This window comes from Sorex araneus, chromosome 1, assembly GCF_027595985.1.
Source record: "Sorex araneus isolate mSorAra2 chromosome 1, mSorAra2.pri, whole genome shotgun sequence".
In the NCBI taxonomy this organism is placed as follows: Eukaryota; Metazoa; Chordata; class Mammalia; order Eulipotyphla; family Soricidae; genus Sorex; species Sorex araneus.
In genome coordinates this window covers 5042195-5058616 of record NC_073302.1, presented here as the reverse complement: position 1 = coordinate 5058616, position 16422 = coordinate 5042195, and the positions used below count along the sequence as shown (strand labels likewise).

The 16422-nt window shown below is 61.9% G+C and overlaps 1 protein-coding gene across 1 annotated transcript; it reads left to right on the top strand.

Moving 5' to 3' along the window:
- The first annotated feature begins 1765 nt into the window (after positions 1-1765).
- CDK9 (cyclin dependent kinase 9) lies at positions 1766-5767 on the top strand. The gene is made up of 7 exons (XM_004613490.2): positions 1766-2310; positions 2752-2833; positions 3385-3475; positions 3758-3924; positions 4023-4194; positions 4352-4500; positions 4909-5767. Exons 1-7 carry the CDS (start codon positions 1865-1867, stop codon positions 5272-5274), a joined length of 1473 nt encoding a protein of 490 aa, XP_004613547.2. The 5' UTR covers positions 1766-1864; the 3' UTR covers positions 5275-5767.
- The last annotated feature ends 10655 nt before the right edge of the window (positions 5768-16422 follow it).

The window sequence follows — 16422 nt, the reverse complement described above, 5'->3', positions numbered from 1 at the left end:
ACAGGGTGTGGGGGACAGCAGCACCGGAACCTCTGCTCACAGGATGTGACTTCGGGCTGGCTCGTGGGAAACAGGCGGGGCCTGAGAGTCTGATGGCGGAGACACCCAGGCCCCGACGGCCACCCCGGTGTAGAGCCCCTCCCCCTACTGCCATCAGGCACCCGGGCCAGCAGGCTCAGCCTTGGGCAGGGCCTGGGCTTGTGCCACACTGATCTGGCTCAGTGGCCGGAGTGGCCACTGTCCGGTGACGTCACCTGAGTGCTAGTCCCCTTGGACCCGACCCTCCCTTCATGCTGGAGAGCTGGGAGTGTGGGGCATGGGTCGCCTATTGTCCCTCAATACGCTGTAATTACCAGGACTATTATTATTCTCTCCCTCCTGGCCTCTCCACCCCCAGTGCAGCCAATGGTGTCCCTGCTGTCATTGGAGCATCCGGACACCAAGCCCAGGGACCAGGTCACTCCCCACTGAGGACCGGCCTGGTCCACACCGCCTGCTCTGGCCTGACCGGCAGAGTCTCCCCGGCAGTGTCCTCCCTCCCCCAGAACACGGGCGCTCTGCCCGGCCGTGGGGGCGAGTGGGGAGTGGGCGCTGCCCAGGTGAGGTCAGCGGGCTCTGGCATGCAGGGGTGCTGGCTGCGGAGGCCCAGGCCCCGGGCCCCGTCTGGAGAGGCCTGCAGAGCACGGGCAGGCCCAGCCGAGCGGGCGCAGGGCCCGGATCGGGTTGCTGGAGGAAGGCTGCGGCCAGGCAGGGCTCAGGAAGGCGCCGGGCAGGGGCTGGGAGGAGGAGGAGGAGGAGGAGGGTCCCTGAGGGCTGGGTGCAGGACCCCTCCGCGCCAGGTAGGACTCGCCAGCCAGCAACCCCCTCGGAGCCCCGTCCCGGCTCTGACCTCCGGTGACCTTGGGGCAAATGACCTCACCTCTCTGAGCCTTAAGGTCTTCTGTAAAATGGGTTGCCCACCCAGCCCCGGGCTAGGGTTCAGCAGGCGCCCCCCGCGCTTCCGAGCGCACGGGAGGGGGGGCGCCGAGTAAACGTTAGCTGCTTCCGAAAACGGGCGCGGGCCCGGCCGCGCGGCGCGGGCCGGCCGGCGGGGCCCAGGGCGAGGCCGGGGGTCTGCCTCCCGCGCGCCTCCCGGGAACGGGGGGCCGAGGCTGCAGGCCGGGCCTCTGCGCGCCCGCCGCCGCCGCCGCCAGTGGCGCCGCGCCCCCTGGCGGCCGTCGGTTGCCATGTCAACGGCGGGTGGCGGGGGCCCGGGGAGGCGGCGGCGGCGGGGGCCGTTCTCTCCTCCCAGGGCCCGAGGCCGCTCCCTCGGCGTCTCCCGCCTTCGCCGGGGCGGGGAGGCACCGCGAGCCGGGGAGGCAGGGGCCGCCCGAGGCGGCGGGCACGCGGGGGTAAACTGAGGCCCGCGGCCCGCAGCCAGGTGTGGGGCGCGGGGCCCCACCTCCGAGGGCGGAGGAGGGGCTGCGGGCGGTGACGCGCCGAGGGCGGCCGGCGGACAGCGGGCGGGCGGCGACGGCGGCAGGTGCGGCCGCGGAGGGTGGGAGGGAGCAGGGCGGGGGCGGGCGGAGGGGGAGGGGAGGGCGAGGCCGGGGCGCCTCCCTCTTTATAACGCGCCCCCTCCCGGGCTCGCGGGCCGCCTCCGCGTCGGTTCTTCCCGTCTCGCCCCCTCGGCCGGCCGCCCCGGCCCCGGGCCGCGCCAGGGAGCCCCCAGGCCGCGGCTCGGGGGCCGCCCCCCCGCCCGCCGCCCCGCGCAGCCCGGCGGAGGCGGCGCCGTCGGAGGAGGAGGAGGAGCAGGGCACTGCGGCTGGCCCCGGATCGGGCGCCAGAGCGGCAGCGGCTTCGGCGGCAGCGGCGGCCCAGGCTGATGCAGCGGGACGCACCGGCCCGAGCCCCAGCCCCGGCGCCCCGGCTCCCCGCGCCCCCGACCGGGGCCTCCGCCGGCCTGGGCGGCGGCGGCGGCGGGGGCAGCGGCGGCGGCGGCGGCGGAGGCGCCTCTGCAGCTCCGGCTCCTCCTGGCCTCCCGGGAACTACAAGTCCCAGGGGGCCCGGCGGCGGGCGGCGGGCGGAAGAGGCGGGGTCGGCGCCGCGAGGCCGGAAGTGGCCGTGGAGGCGGAAGTGGCGCGGCCGCGGAGGGCCCTGGAGCGCGGCGGCGGGACCCGGAGCGGGCGCGGCGGCGGCGGCGGCGGCGGGGGGCGGCGGCGGCGCGCTGGAGGCGGCCATGGCCAAGCAGTATGACTCGGTGGAGTGCCCCTTTTGTGATGAGGTGACCAAGTACGAGAAGCTGGCGAAGATCGGCCAGGGCACCTTCGGGTAAGGCCGGGCCCCGAGGGACCGGGCGCTCTGGGCCTTGCAACCCCCCGGGCCGGCGGGAGGGCCCCCGGGGGGCGGGGCGCGGCGGCCGGGCGCCCCCTCAGGCCCGGGCGGGCCCCGGGTCTCGCTCGGCCACGCCGCCGCCCGCCCGGGCCTGACGGAGTCGTCTGGCGGGGTGGAGCCAGAGGCTCGGGAGGGGCGGCGGGGAGGGGCTGCCGAGGGGAGCGGGCTTTCTGCGGGGACGCCGGGGCGGGGAGAGGGGCCGAGGGCCGGAAGCCGAGGATGGGGACGGCACCTCCGGGACCCGGGCTGGACGCACCCCGAGGCCCTGCTCCGCCCCGCCCCGGGTTCCTCCTTCCCTGCCGGCTCCCGGTGGGGGAGGGGCGGGCCCTGCGGAAACGGCCCCGCTGAGCCCCCCGTGGTCCCCCCCTCGGCCCCCAGGGAGGTGTTTAAGGCCAAGCATCGCAAGACCGGCCAGAAGGTGGCTCTGAAGAAAGTGCTGATGGAGAACGAGAAAGAGGGGGTGAGTAGCTGGCGGGTGGGCAGGCCGGCCCATCCCCTGGACTCTTGCCTCCTCCCGCGGGGGTGGGGGGCGGTGCGTGTTTCCATCCCCAACTTTGGAGCTTCGAGCTGAGAGTCCACGTGTGTATAGTTTTTTTTTTGGGGGGGGGGGGAAGAGAGACTTTCACGTTCAAGGGATTTGACTTTTAAATTACGTGATGCCTTCAGATGTTCCCGGCTCCTTTCCATTATTAGGGAAACAGCCCCTGGGGAGCAGGAGGGGGAGCTCACGTGTTACACCGAGTCCTCCCCCCTGACTCCGGCATGGGAGCTGATTTCACTGGGAGTGACTTTAAGCTAGAGCACCAAGGGAGAAAAAACTCTGGGGGGTGGGGTTATTCAGTGAGAGAGACCTAATGCCCACAGAGCACTGTTCAGGACCCGCCCACCCCCAGAGTCAGCCTCTCAGGCTGCCCGGATCCCCCCCCCATACCCCCGGAGGACACCGTGGGCAGCTCCTTGGTCTGGTGCTCCGGCTCACTTTTTGGCCTTCCCTTTTGTCTTTCCGCCTAGTTCCCCATTACAGCCTTGCGGGAGATCAAGATCCTTCAGCTCCTAAAGCACGAGAACGTGGTCAACTTGATTGAGATCTGTCGGACCAAAGGTCAGTCTTGCCCCCTCTTCCGGTGGAGGATGAGGCTCGGAACCTCAGACTTGGCATCCCTAAGACCCGGACGCGTTTGAGCTGTCCCTGCCGTGACTGCTTTCTCTGGTCCTTTCATCGTAGCTGGCCCGTCCCCGGGGCCCCGCCGGAGGCACTGAAACCTTTGCTCCCCGCGAGAGGATGCACAGGCAGACGCCGGGTGTCCTGGCACAGGCGGGGGTGGTCTGGCTGCGGGGAAAGCCGGTCCCGCGGGGGGGTTTCTCACTTTCCCCTCTCCCTCAGCTTCCCCGTATAACCGCTGCAAGGGGAGCATCTACCTGGTGTTCGATTTCTGCGAGCACGACCTGGCGGGGCTGCTGAGCAACGTGCTGGTCAAGTTCACGCTGGCCGAGATCAAGAGGGTCATGCAGATGCTACTCAACGGCCTCTACTACATCCACCGCAACAAGGTGGGCGGGGCGGGGCGTGGAGGGGCATGGAGGGGTGGGGCTGGGCGTGGAGGGGTGCAGGGGCGCGGACGGGACCCTCACCCCCGCCCTCCCCGCAGATCCTGCACAGGGACATGAAGGCCGCCAACGTGCTCATCACCCGAGACGGGGTCCTGAAGCTGGCGGACTTTGGGCTGGCCCGGGCCTTCAGCCTGGCCAAGAACAGCCAGCCCAACCGCTACACCAACCGCGTGGTGACGCTCTGGTACCGGCCCCCGGAGCTGCTGCTCGGTGAGGACGCCCGCGCCGGCAGAGGGGGGCCGGGGCTGGGCACGCACCCAGCCTCGCCCCCCCGCTGTCAGGGCTTCTTGAGCCGCCAGCCCTGGGGCCACGCGTCTCAGGAGGCCCTCGGGCTCAAAGGGCCCCCCTGGGGCGCTCTTCTTCCCAGGGGAGCGGGACTACGGCCCCCCCATTGACCTGTGGGGTGCTGGGTGCATCATGGCGGAGATGTGGACCCGCAGCCCTATCATGCAGGGCAACACGGAGCAGCACCAGCTCGCACTCATCAGCCAGCTCTGTGGCTCCATCACCCCGGAGGTGCGTGGCCCCCGGCCCCCCAGGCCAGAGCGTCACTGAGCTCCCAGGGGAGGAGCGGGCAGCGGAGGAGGAGCACGCCCTCCGGAGCGTGGCTGGCAGAGGGGCGGGGCCTGCTCTGCAGGGCCCCCCGGGGTCCACGGCCAGCCTGCGCGGCCTTGGGCGAGGCCGTCGAAGCTCGGCCGCACGCCTTCCTGTGTCAGACGTGGCCCCTGGCTGGTGGCCCGCTCGCTGCTCTGGCGGCTCTTGCCTTGGAGGGTCAAGTTCACTCTCCAGGGCCCGGTGGTCGGGAGCGGATATCCAGGATGTCCCGCCCCCGACAGCACCCGCGCCGCAGGCCAGCCCGACCCCAGCCCCCACGCCCATCCCCCCAGTAACCCCGTCCTCTGCTCGCCTCCCGACTGCCCCTAGGTGTGGCCAAACGTGGACAAGTACGAGCTGTTTGAGAAGCTGGAGCTGGTCAAGGGCCAGAAGCGGAAGGTGAAGGACAGGCTGAAGGCCTACGTGCGCGACCCCTACGCGCTGGACCTCATCGACAAGCTGCTGGTGCTGGACCCTGCCCAGCGCATCGACAGCGACGACGCCCTGAACCATGACTTCTTCTGGTCCGACCCCATGCCCTCGGACCTCAAGGGCATGCTGTCCACCCACCTGACGTCCATGTTCGAGTACCTGGCCCCGCCGCGCCGGAAGGGCAGCCAGATCACGCAGCAGGCCACCAACCAGAGCCGCAACCCCGCCACCACCAACCAGACGGAGTTCGAGCGCGTCTTCTGAGCGCCGCGCGCCGCCGGGACTGCCCGCGGGGGCCGGGGGTGTCTGCATCCCCCCTCCCCGCACACGTTATTTAATCCCTGCCCCGCGCTCTGGCAGCCCCGGCCGAGCAGGCTGGAGGACGTTGAAGAAGTCTAGGAGGGGTGCCAGGCCCCCCTCGCTTTTTGTTGGGCTTTGGGGGCGCTGTCTGGGGGGGGGCCGGGGGGTCTCCAGCCCCGAGGCTGGCAGGGGGTGCGCGGAGAGCCGCCCTCATCCCCAGGGACTTGCTAAGGGTTCTTAGCATCGTGGCAGGAGGGAATGGGTCCCTCTCGGTTGAGAAGTAGAAGTGGGGGCCAGCCGGGAAGGGCTGCCCTTGGTCCGACCTCCCCACGGGTACTGGGGCCGGTCGGTGCTTGGTTTCTCCAGTAGGATTTTACCGCGGGTTTTGTGTTGGGTTGTTCGGAGACTACCCTGAACGCAGTTCGGTCGGTTGCGATTAAAGTTGTCTTTTTCAGTACGCGCGTCCTGCTGTGTCCACAAACCCGCCCCTCGCTACCTGCCTGCACACCCCCGCATCCCTCCTAGGTATTCCCGTGGGGGGCCCGCCGGTCCCGTGGGAGTGTTTGGCAGTGCCTGGGACCGGGTGGTGGCCAGGATTGAGCCCGGGTGGGCCATATGTAGGGCGTGCGTGTCCTCCCAGAACGGTTGCTCACCCCCAATTCTGTTTCTTGTTTTGGGGCCACAGCTGGTGGTGATTTGGGCTGGAGCCCAGGCTCCTGCCCCCAGGTAGCTCTTCTGTTTGTGTTTGGGACACGCTGACCAGGATGCTCAGGGCTTAGACCCGGCGGTGCTGGGGACCAGACCCTAATTGGCTGCTAAGCAGATGCCTTACCGCTCTACTCTATGGCCCCTTAAGGAGATTTTTTTTTTTCTTTTTTGGTCACACCCGGCGATGCACAGGGGTCACTCCTGGCTCATGCACTTAGGAGTTACTCCTGGCGGTGCTCGGGGGACCATATTGGATGCTGGGAATCGAACCTGGGTTGGCCGCATGCAAATCATCCTATCCATTATGCTATCACTCCAGCCCCCTTAAATTATTTTTCCTCCTCAGTGGCGAGGTATATCCAGCAGTGCTCAGGAGTTACTCCTGGTGCTGCACTCAAGATTCAATCCTGGTGGCCCCAGAAAACATGGGGTGCCAGGGACCGAATCTGGGTCAGCCATGTGTAAGATAAGCGCCCTACCCACTGTACTATGTCCCCCAGTGAGACTTGAACAAGGAAGCCTTGGGTTGGGGCCACACCAGCAGTGCTCAGGGCTTACAGGAAGCCTGGGGAACTAGAAGCGGTGATGCCAGGGATCAGACCCAGGTCAGCCACATGCACGGGCCTGCCCACTGTCCTGTTGCTCTAACCCAGGAAGGAGGATCCTGGCGGCCGTGGCGGGGTGGAGAGACGGCCCCGGGGGTGAGGCTCTGCGTGAGAGTGAGCTTTGGCTGGAACCCGGGTTTGCAGGAGAGAGGGGACCCAGGCTGGGAGAGCAGCAGTGTACCCGGGGGAGGGCTGGCAGGCCAGCTAGTGGGGCCAGTGGCCACTCCGGGCCCCTCAGCCTCATTCCTCGCCTCTGCTTCTGTCCCTTTACCGGGAGTGTTGGCCTGACCGGGGGGCGGGAACCAGCCCCACTCCCACTAGTTGGGGTCTCGCTTCTCCTGCCTCGGGGCACGTCCCCTGTGAGGCCCGAATTCTGGTGCGGTCAGGCAGCACGGTTAGAGCTGGGCCCCATGATGAAATGGCCCCCAAAGAACAATTTTGGAGGTTTTCTTCCAGAGAGAGAGTGTGTGTGTGGTTTGGGGGCCACGCCTGGTGGTGCTTGCAAGCCCACATGCGTCGCTGTGGACTCAAACCAGGGATTCAGAGCAGGCTGCAAGGCAAGGCCTTGTCCAGATCCCAGTTCACATTCCCAGAATTCCACGGGGGGAGGCAGAGCCTGTCCTGGTGGTGAGTGGAATGACACCCGAGGGTCTGCTTTCATGAGCTGGAACTCAAAGTTCCTGGGATGCCATTGGCTCCATTAGGGAGGCTTCAGCGCCTCCACCTGGTGACAAAACTTGCAGTTGTGAGCTTTTGGGGGTCCAGTGACGGTGCGGTAAGTAGGTAAGGCGCTTGCACATGGCCCACCCGGCGCCTCCTATGGCCCCCCAGACCCAGCCAAGAAGGATCCCTGAGCGCTGCCGGGCATGACCCAAACCCCCAAAATAATAGCCCACGCGGCGCCCACACCCTGGGCTGCTGGTTTCTAGAACCTTCCTGGCCACCCCAGAGGTCGAGGCTGCCGGGGAGCCCTGCTCTGGACCAAAGCAGCCTCGCACCCCAAAGTGGCGGGGTGGGGGGCAGTGCAAAGCCCAGAGCAGGGCTCCTTGACCCATCTCCGGGGGCTGGCCTGGAGGTGCCTAGGGGCGGGCTGGGCAGGAGTCTCCCACGTGGAGCAAGGCCACCAAGGCCCGTTAGGGGGCGATGGAGAGCCAGAGTCTTCATTGGCTGGGGGGGCTCCCCCGGGGGCCTGGCCTCATGGACTGTCTGGAGAAACCCAGGCTTGCACCCCCACCCCCACCCCGGAAGCCTTGTCCTGCCCAGATGAAGGGCACTCCGTGCCCCGCCCTCCTCGGGTCCCAGCCCGGCCAGCCCCACTCCCCAGGAAGCCAACCCCTAGATCTGGAAGTCTCCCCCGTACCCCGCCCCCAGCACCCCGGCCTGCCCTGCTCACCTTCGACCCTTGCCCGGTTGTTATTTAACTCTGAGGTGACGCACCGGCCCTCTGGGACTGCGGTTCCCGGCACATCCTAGGATGACCTATCAGGTACCTCGTCCCTGTGTGCTGAGGTGGGGGGTGAGGTCTTGGGAACCCCCTGCCCCCCTCTCTGCTGGGTCACGGGCAGAGCTGCCCACGCCGGCCCCTCGCCTCGCCTGCCCGGTGGCAGAACAGGGAGCGAGGGATGAGAGGGGCCAGGTCCCTGGGCTCCTCGTGGCCAGTGGCCGAGAAGTGGCAGGGTGCAGCCACCGAGGGGCCAGGCCCCCCAAGGAGTCCTTGCTGGCCGAGGAGCGCCTCCTTCCAGGTAGGAGGGTGCACTGGGGCGCAGGGTCCCGGGGTGCTCAGGCCAGCAGGAGTGACAAAAACCCCGCACGCGCTTTTCAGGCCCTTGTTGTAAAGGCCTGGGGTGCTCTAGGGCCCCCCCGGGGCTCAGTGCATCTACCCCCTCCCGGTGGGTGGGTGGGGGGCTCCAGGGGAGGTTTTCTAGGGGCGAACAGCAGGCATGTGAGGTGCCCCTGCCCCCGAGGGGCCTCCTGGTGCCAGCTCCCCTTTCAGTGACCAGCTGGCCTCGTCTGACGGGGATGTGTGGACTTTCCTGTGCCCGTGTCCCGGGGCCCCGTTTCGGTCTAATGACAAGGCAGGGCGCATCCTCCCTGCTGGCCCTGAGCCAGCATCTCCGTCTGGGGAGGCCTGGGGCCATCTGGAAGGGCAGTTAGGGCCTTAGGCCGTTAGAACACTGTTTCCCTTTCTACAGGGGCCACACCCTGCTGTGCAGCCAGCCTGGCTGTGCTGGGGACCTCGGGGTGCTGGGGACCCAAGCCTCCAGGCCAGCGAGGCGTGTTCGACCCCTCGAGCTGTGTCCGCTGCTCCCGTTAAACATTTCTGAACTGGGGGCGGAAGCTTGGACTCTGGGCTTCAGCTTGTGCAACCCTCCAAGGACGGGGGTCTTGTGATGTCCCTTCACAGGGGAGGGCTCAGGCCGAAGGGGCCTGCGGGGACGCTGCAGAGCCGCTCCCTGGCGCACCCGCCTGGCTGGGGCAGAGGCGGCCGGGGCTGGGCCCCCTCTCCTGCCCCGCCCCGGGAGTGGAGGCCGGGAGGCTGGCCCCAGAGGCCCAGAGTTCGGCTGTAGGGACCCCAGGAGGTCAGCCAGGTGCCTCATTCACTGGGCTGACGAGGGCGACACGCAGCTTCTCGCCCCGGGGGGAGCCAGCTGGAGCGGGTGCCAGAGTTGGGTGAGATTCCACAGGCTGCCGCCTGCACCAGGCTCCGCCCCCTCACCGCGAGCCAGGAGCAACGGTCACCGTCACCTCCAGGCCAGGGCACTCTGGGGTCCAGCGCAGGGCATGGACCAGACCCGTGAATAACCAAGCAGGCCCCTCTCTCGGGGTCCGAGAAGAGTGGGGGGCGGGTAGGTGTGTCCCCTCACACTGGATCAGTGTCAGGAAAGAATCCGAGTTTAACCAACACAAACCGTTGGCCAGTTCACTGGTGCTGCAGAATCGGGCGGGGACGAGACTGAGCTTTGTAAAAGTATTTTCTGGAGTCTCCGCAGCAGTGCTCAGAGAGCCACGACACTCAGCCTGGTGCAGCTCAGGCTCGGCTGCGGCTTGGGGGACCAGGGAACGCTCCAGCCTCTGCTCCCGCTCCTGGTGACATCTCTGCGGCTCTTAAGTGGGAATTTTTGCACCCTGGCTTGTCACTGGCAAGTTCTCTTGCCCGGACTTCACTGGCCTCACCTGTCTAATGGGCTCACGTGGCCTGGCAGGAAGGCAGCCAGGCGATTCGCACACCCCAGGGAACAGGGGCTGAGGGTGGCAACACAATTGCTTGGCAGACGAGGCACTTTTTTGTTTGTTTTTGGGGGTGCGCAGCCAGCAGTGCTCAGGGGTTATTCCTGGCTCTGCACTCAGGAGTCACTCCTGGCGGTGCTCAGGGGACCCTATTGGATGCTGGGGATTGAACCTGGGTCGGCCGTGTGCGAGGATACGCCCTCCCCACTGCCTTATGGCTCCAGCCCCACACAAGGCACTTGCCTTGCACGTGACCAAGCCTGGACTTATTCCTGGCGATGCACTGGGCCCCAGTCACCACCAGGAGTCACCCCTGAATGTAGAGCCAAGAGTCTTTTTTTTGGCGGGGGGGGGGGGGTCACACCCAGTGATGCTCAGGGGTTACACCTGGCTCTGCACTCAGCAAAAAATAAAATAAAATAAAAATGTTATTTGGGCTAGAGCAATGGTCAGCGGCTAGGGCGCTTGCCTCACATACGACTGACCCATATTGAAGTGACCCATATTGGAGACCTGGCACCACATATGGTCCCCTGAGCCCACCAGGATGATTTAAAAAATTTTTAAATTTTTTTTATTTCTTAAGAAGAAATTTAACATATATATATATATATATATACTTTTTTTTTTTCTCTCTCTGGGTCACACCCAGTGTTGCACAGGGGTTACTCCTGGCTCTGCACTCAGGAACTACTCCTGGCGGTGTTCGGGGGACCATGTGAGATGCTGGGAATTGAACCCGGGTCGGCCGCATGCAAGGCAAACACCCTCCCTGCTGTGCTATCGCTCCAGCCCCCCCCCCAGGATGATTTTTGAGGACAGAGTCAGGGGCTAATCCCTGAGCGCCAGCAGGTGTGGGCGCCCCCCTCAAAAAAAAATACAAATGTTTGTGGGGGCTTGGACAGGTGACACAAAGAACGGAAGGCCTGGAGCACAGGCCTAGCGTGAGTGGCCCCAGGTTCCATTCCCGGCCCCGCCTGCTCCCCAACCATCACTGGGATGGCCCTGGTGGTCCCCAGCACTGCTGTGCCCTTGTTGCAAGTATTGCCAAGTATGCTTGGTTATTCACGGGTCTGGTCCATGCCCTACGCTGGACCCCAGAGTGCCCTGGCCTGGAGGTGATGGTGACCGTTGCTCCTGGCTCACGGTGAGGGGGCGGAGCCTGATGGCTCCTGGGTCCCCTGAGCACTGCTTGGAAAATCCCAAAAATGGGGGCCAGAGAGATAGTACAGGGGGGAGGGCCCTTGCCTTGCACAGAGTTGACTGGGGTTTGATCCCCGGCTTCCTGTATGCTTCCCCGAGACCTGCCAGCAGTGACCCCTGAGAGCAGAGCCAGGAGTAAGCCTTGAGCACTGGAAAAGGAGAACCTCATTCATGGGGCCGGGAGAGAGCTACTTGCGTGCTCAGTGCCTTCAATCCCTGGCAACCCATTGACCCCAGGCAACACTGGACAGTGGCCCCCACCCCCCGGGCACTCCTGGGAGGCCCCCTTCATCCACAAAATAAGTTATTCATTTTGGATGGTTCGAAATTCAAAGGGTAGGATTGGAGCGATAGTACAGCGGGGAGGGCATTTGCCTTGCGCACGGCAGACCTGGATTCCATCCCCTGAGCAGGCCAGGGGTGATTCCTAAGTGCAGATTCAGGAGTGACCCTGAGAACCGCTGAGTGTGACCCCCCCCAAAAAAAAACAATTCAAAGGATGAAAAGAATGTGGCAAGAAGGTGACATTTAAGATCTGGCACCACAATTCAATCAGCTTAATCAATGGCTGAATAAATAGCAGTATCCTGTCACTGTCATCCTGTTGTTGGTCGATTTACTCGAGCGGGCACCAGTAACATCTTGATTACACTCAGCCCCGAGATTTTAGCAGCCTTTCCTTACTCATCTTTCCCAACGATTAGAGGCTCTTTCAGGGACTAGGGAATGAGACCTATAGTTATTGTTTTTGGCATATCGAATACGTCACGGGTAGCTTGCCAGGCTCTGCCGTGTGGGCGGAATACTCTCGGTAGCTTGCCGGGCTCTCCAAGAGGTATGTATAGACCTATTACAGTATTTGGGATATGAATACGCCACAGGGAGCTTGCAAGGCTCTCCCGTGTGGGTAATAGACTCTTGGTAGCTTTTCAGGTTCTCCAAGAAGGAGAACAAGGCTATTAGATGTCTTCCGGGAGCTTGGTCTTACAGTCTCTGGATGTTGGCCGTTGGTGGGATTACACGGCACCGGGGGCAGTTTGTGAGTGTGGCTGCCAGGCTACTGGAAAATGGGGGGTCTGGATGGAGAAGGCTCAGTCCCAATCCGAGCAGGCTTGGAGATCTCAGCCCCGGGTCCCGCACACCTGGGTTCCTCTGCTGGTCCCTTCATGCGTGAGGCTCGTCCGGACGTGTGGAGAGTGGCCTTGAGCATGGCTGTGGCTGGGTTCCGGAGGCCTTCAACAAGACCTTTAATATAGCAGTATTCCTATATTAAAAAAAAAGATCTGGCACCACCAGGAGTTGGTCATGTGTTCTTAGGGGGGAAGAATATGCCAGCGAGGAGTGGGCAGGTCCTGTCCAGCACTCACTTTGAGTAGATTTCCTCAATTGTTTTTTTGTTTTGTTTTGTTTTGTTTTTGTTTTTGGGCCACACTGGGCATGCTCAGGACTTACTCCTGGCTCTGTGCTCAGGGATCACTCTTGGCAGGCTCAAGGGACCATATGGGACGCCAGAGATGGAAGCCCAGGCTGGCCCCAGGCAAGGCCCTAACCGCACGACTGTCTCTTTGGCCACTTTTGCTTTCTCATTTCTTGGTCGTTGTTTTGGGGGCCCACCCAGCAGAGCTCGGGGCTTACTACTGACTCTGGTGGTGGTGCTCAGGTGACCATATGGGGTGCTGGGGATTGAATCCGGGTCAGTCACACTGGTAAGGCTGCCCATCTTCCCGGCCCTGTATGGCGTCTGACTGAGTCAATGCTATGTGTCTCAGTTTCTCCATCTGCATAATCATGATGACGACAGTGCTCCTAGAGCACTTCCTCTGGTACTCAGAGTGAACTTGGGTGCAAAGGACAGAAGCCGGTCAGACTTAGGGGTCAGAGTTTTGAGTTCAAGCATGGCTGCATTCAGTGACCGAAAACGGTTCCCCCACCAGCCGACAGTGACGAATGAATAAAGGAATGAAGGAACAGGGCCATAGCCTGGTTGGCAATCAGTGACTCTTTATTCAAGTCTCACAGCACTAGTTATACAGAGATTGTGAAAGGTGGGGGTACCCATAGGTGTGGTTGAACATTATCATAACAATAAGTAGATATGAAGCCCTTCCTTGAGGGGAATTTTTTCTAGCAGATTAACTCAAGGACAAAATCTCATTGGGAGTTCAGCACTCTAGATGAACTAGGCGATCTGCTCAAGGACAGGATTACGTCTGGGGCATATTGCTTTCTCCGTTCCTCAGCTAGTAATCCATTTATTTCTAGTCATTTTGCTTTTTTTTTTTTTTTTTTGCTTTTTGGGTCTCACCTGGCGCTGCACAGTGGTTACTCCTGGCTTTGCACTCAGGCATTACTCCTGGCAGTGCTCAAGGGACCATATGGGATGCTGGGGATCGAACCCGGGTCGGCCGCTTGCAAGGCAAACGCCCTCCCCGCTGTGCTATCGCTCCAGCCCCTCTAGTCATTTTGTATGAGCACAGTAAGAGATATAATAAGCTTAAAGGTTGGCTCTTCCTGGAGACAGCTCACTATTGATGCCAGACTACAGTCTCAGGCAAAGTTAGTCTTTCCTAACCCCAGCAGGATCCTTATCCAGTTACTTCTTTTTGGGTTATGATAGAGTTTGTCCCATGACTGTGCTCTTAACTTATTATACTTCTTATGGCAATTATGGACTGGAGTGATAGCACAGCCAGTAAGGCGTTTGCCTTGCACATGGCTGACCTGGGTTCGATTCCTCTGTCCTTCTCGGAGAGCCCCGCAAGCTACTGAGAGTATCTCACCCACACGGCAGACCCTGGCAAGCTACCCATGGTGTATTCAATATGCAAAAAAGAGTAACAATAAGTCCCACAATGGAGACATTACTGGTGCCCACTCAAGCAAATTGATGAATAATGGGACGACAGTGCAGTGCTATGGCACTTATCCTGTCCCTTTTCGATGCCAGGGTAGCTTATGACTTGCCCTGGGTCCATCCAATCCCTCACCAGGACCTCCTTTTGGGGGTGTTAGGAAGTACGGGCAACAGAGGCTCAAATCAGGTAAATATGATGGATGTCCAGGAGTAAATATTATTCAGCCAATTAACTCCCATGCTACAAAGGCACAGCATCAACTGTCTTCCTGTGTCTAGACAAAAAGGACATTGCTAAACCATGCAGAGGACATAAAGGAAAGAGAAAAGCAATAAAAGATTAGGAGAGCCTTATGGAATTGGGTGTGCCTCAGGAGCACTGTGGTGGGAGTAACTCGATAAACCTAAGTTCCCTGGGGGAGGAGCAAGGGCAAGCCAACGTTACTGAACAAAAGCGCGGCGGTCAGCAGGGCTGGGGCAGCGGTGAGAAGGCGGGTGAGAGCTGCCTCTCTAGTCACACAGCCTCACTTCCTTTTCCCTCCCGACAGTGGCCTTGCTCCTACCCTCTCTCTGGAGAGTGACGCCCACACCTCTTGTCTCCAGGCGTGCAAGGACTTTCCTTTCTTCTCTCCTCCTGTCCGTGTTTGTTTCTACTATGAATGAACACCCGTGGTCTTTCCATGAACAGACCACAGTACGAAAGAGGAAGTATGTGTGGCTTTCACACACGGCCAAGAATGCTCAGAGCCCGGGAGCGGGTCAGTGACGGGGGCGGGGGGGGGCAGGGTGCAGGCTTGGCTGCTGGAGTCTGGTTCCGGTCAGCATCGCCAGGAGCCACCTCCAAGCACGGAGCCAGGAGTAGCTCCTGCGCACTGCGGGATGGAGCCCCGAGGAACAAGGGTGCTTGGCTTCCTCCTGAGCCCTGGGACCCCCGCCCCGAGAGCCCCTTCCCCCCCGCCCAACCACGGTCGGCAGCCCCAGGGTCGGTTCAGACTTAGTGTTGGTGAGGAAGTGATGTTGCTCTGCGGGGGGAGGAATGGGGCCCCCCTCCTGGGAGACAATGTGATCATTTGTACGAAAATGTCAAAATGCAGGGGTTGGGGTGGGTTTCAAAGTAGTAGTGGGGGGGGGGCTGGAGCAATAGCACAGCGGGGAGGGCATTTGCCTTGCACGCGGCTGACCTGGGTTCGAATCCTAGCATCCCATATGGTCCCCTGAGCACTGCCAGGGGTAATTCCTGAGTGCAGAGCCAGGAGTAACCCCTGTGTATCGCCGGGTGTGACCCAAAACAGCAAAAACAACAACAACAACAACAACAAAGTAGTAGTTGGATGTCTGAGTTACATCACTGGCACAACAGAAATTTAAAAAAAAAAAAGGTTTTTGTTTGTGTTGCACTACACCTAGCAGTGATCAGGGCTTACCCGGCTCAGAGACGCTCCTGGGTGGGAACCAGGGTGGGTCGGCTACTCATGAGCAAGGTAAGAGCCGACCCCCTGCTACTATCTTCCCGCCCCACCCATACAAAGTGTCTGATGCAAATCTTCCCCTCAGTCAGGTACTTCTTGGAACTCGTGTATCATGTCACAGCCAAGTAACAATGTGACAGTTTGCTAAGCACTATCTTGCTGGTGATGACAAGATGGTGGAAACCAACTGAGCCAAGGAACACAGGGCAAAGCACTTGCCTTACACGTGACCACCCCCGTTCCAGCCCGAGGCACTGATGAGAATAACCCCAGCGCAAAGCTGGCAGAGCCTCTGAGCGCTGCTGGTTGTGGCCTGTGTTCCCCCACCCCCAGCGTTGGAAACCATCGTCCATTGGGGGTTGCCAAAGGCACCATAGTTCTTCCATGCCGCTGAGTATGGTGCAACTTTAAGAAAACAAGTTGCCAGGGCTGGAGCAATAGCACAGCGGGGAGGGCGTTTGCCCTGCATGGGGCCAACCCAGGTTCCATCACCCGCATCCCATAGGGTCCCCCTGAGCATCTCCAGGAGTAAATCCTGAGTGCAGAGCCAGAAGGAACCCCTGAGCATCGCCAGGTGTGACCCAAAGAGCCAAAAAGGAAAGCACCTTGCCAAGCACCCAGGAGGAGGGCCTTTCTTCCGGACTCGGAGGGGAATTAGGAAGAAGGGTGGGATGTGAAGGCCCGTGCTGAGGGATGTGCACACGGTGCTTCGGGGAGGAGAGTTGGCTGCTGGGCTCTGGAATGAGGGGGAAGCTCGTCACGAAACACCTTTGGGCGCATCTGTTTGAATGTCATCATGTGTTATCCTCCAAGAAGTATAAGAATTTTTGTTTTGCTGTGTTTGGGGACCATACCCAGTGGTGCTCAGGGCTTAATTGTGCACTCAGAGATCACTACTGGCGGGGCCAAGGGCCATATGGGGTGCCGGTGCTGCGCTACTGCTCTGGCCCAATAATTTGTTATTTTATTTATTTTTGCTTTTTGGGTCATACCTGATGATGCACAGGGGTCACTCCTGGCTCTGCACTCAGGAATTATTCCTGGC

What these genes read in the sequence shown, in the direction of transcription:
- CDK9 (XM_004613490.2), top strand. Translation starts at nt 1,865, where the DNA reads ATGCAGCGGGACGCACCGGCCCGAGCCCCAGCCCCGGCGCCCCGGCTC. An exon ending in TGGAGAACGAGAAAGAGGGG is followed by an intron (nt 2,834 to 3,384) that starts GTGAGTAGCTGG and finishes CTTTCCGCCTAG; the next exon opens with TTCCCCATTACAGCCTTGCG. An exon ending in GTGGCTCCATCACCCCGGAG is followed by an intron (nt 4,501 to 4,908) that starts GTGCGTGGCCCC and finishes GACTGCCCCTAG; the next exon opens with GTGTGGCCAAACGTGGACAA.